The sequence below is a fragment of the Pezoporus wallicus genome, unplaced genomic scaffold, assembly GCF_028554395.1.
Source record: "Pezoporus wallicus isolate ANWC-B61680 ecotype Strahan unplaced genomic scaffold, APGP_CSIRO_Pwel_v1 contig_14750, whole genome shotgun sequence".
In the NCBI taxonomy this organism is placed as follows: Eukaryota; Metazoa; Chordata; class Aves; order Psittaciformes; family Psittacidae; genus Pezoporus; species Pezoporus wallicus.
This window is the reverse complement of record NW_026636480.1, coordinates 493-2,335: the sequence shown is the minus strand read 5'-3', so window position 1 is coordinate 2,335 and position 1,843 is coordinate 493. Positions and strand designations below refer to the sequence as shown.

At 56.3% G+C, this 1,843-nt stretch overlaps 1 protein-coding gene across 1 annotated transcript; it reads right to left on the bottom strand.

Annotated features, from left to right (window-relative positions):
• Positions 1 to 485: 485 nt before the first annotated feature.
• Positions 486 to 1,509, bottom strand: LOC130594465 (DNA polymerase delta catalytic subunit-like; the record flags this gene model as incomplete). The annotated part of the gene is made up of 2 exons (XM_057400349.1): positions 486 to 590; positions 1,343 to 1,509. Coding segments are annotated over 2 exons (272 nt in total), but the record flags the coding sequence as incomplete, so codon positions are not given.
• Between the last annotated feature and the right edge of the window lie 334 nt (positions 1,510 to 1,843).

The window sequence follows — 1,843 nt, the reverse complement described above, 5'->3', positions numbered from 1 at the left end:
GGGCTCTACGGGGCACTATGAGCACTATGGGGCTCCATGAGCTCTATGGGCTCTATAGGCACTATGGGGCACTATGGGGCTCTATGAGATTCTATGGGGCACTATGGGTGCGATGGGGTTCAATGGGGTTCAATGGGCTCTATGGGGCTCTATGGGAGCTATGGGGCTCTATGGAATTTGATGGGGTGCTATGGGCGCTATGGGGCTCTATGGGGCTCTATGGGATCAATGGGGCTGTATGGGGTTCTATGAGACTCTATGGGACCTATGGGATCTATGGGATTCATGGGGCTCTATGGGTCACTATTGCACAAGCTATGGGTCACTATGGGGCAGACTGCATCACTACGTGTCTCTGTGGGTCAGTAGGGGCCGGCTATAGTTACTATGGTTCTCCATGGTTTCTGTATATCTCTATGGGGCAGGCTATGGGTCGCTATGGGGCAGGCTATGGGTCGCTATGGGGCAGGCCATGGGTCCCTCACCTGGAGGACCTTCGCGCGCTGCAGCAGGTAGGGCAGGTCGAAGTTCTGGATGTTGTAACCGGTGATGATATCGGGGTCCACGATCCGCACGAACTCAGCCCAGGACTGCGATCAATGGGGTCAATGGGATCAATGGGGGCAATGGGGTCAATGGGGTCAATGGGGTCAATGGGATCAATGGGGTCAATGGGATCAATGGGGTCAACAGGGTCAACGGGATCAATGGGGTCAATGGGGTCAATGGGATCAATGGGGTCATCAATGGGGTCAATGGGATCAATGGGGTCATCAATGGGGTCATCAATGGGGTCAACAGGGTCAACGGGATCAATGGGGTCAATGGGGTCAATGGGATCAATGGGGTCATCAATGGGGTCAATGGGATCAATGGGGTCAATGGGATCAATGGGGTCATCAATGGGGTCAATGGGATCAATGGGGTCATCAATGGGATCAATGGGGTCAATGGGGTCAATGGGATCAATGGGGTCAATGGGATCAATGGGGTCAATGGGGTCAATGGGGTCAATGGGATCAATGGGGTCATCAATGGGGTCAATGGGGTCAATGGGATCAATGGGGTCAATGGGATCAATGGGGTCAACGGGATCAGTGGGGTCAATGGGATCAGTGGGGTCAATGGGATCAGTGGAGTCAATGGAGTCAATGGGGTCTAATGGGGTCAATGGGGCTCTATGGGGCTCTATGGGCTCTATAGGGTCTATGGGGTCTATGGGGCTCTATGGGCTCTATGGGGCTCCATGGGGCTCTATGGGGCTCTATGGGCTCTATGGGGCTCCATGGGGCTCTATGGGGCTCTATGGGCTCTATGGGGCTCTATGGGCTCTCTGCCCCACCTGGAGGAGGTCGCGCTCGCGCTGGAAGCTGATGACGGCGGCGCCGGGGATGGGGGCGCAGGAGCCCAGCACCAGCACCAGGCGCAGGAAGGGCTCGGCCTCGCCCTGGCGCTGCACCGCGACCCCCACCTGGATCACCGCGTCCTGCTCCGCCTCCGGGAAGATCCCTGCCCAGGGGGAAGGCTCAGCGGGAGACCAAGGGCGGCCAATGGCACCCAACGGAACTCAATGGAAGTCAATGGCACCCAACGGCACCCAACGGAACTCAATGGAAGTCAATGGCACCCAACGGCACCCAACGGAACTCAATGGAAGTCAATGGCACCCAACGGCACCCAACGGAACTCAATGGAAGTCAATGGCACCCAACGGCACCCAACGGAACTCAATGGAAGTCAATGGCACCCAACGGCACTCAATGGAACTCAATGGAAGTCAATGGCACCCAACGGCACCCAATGGAACTCAATGGAACTCAATGGAAGTCAATGGAAATCAATG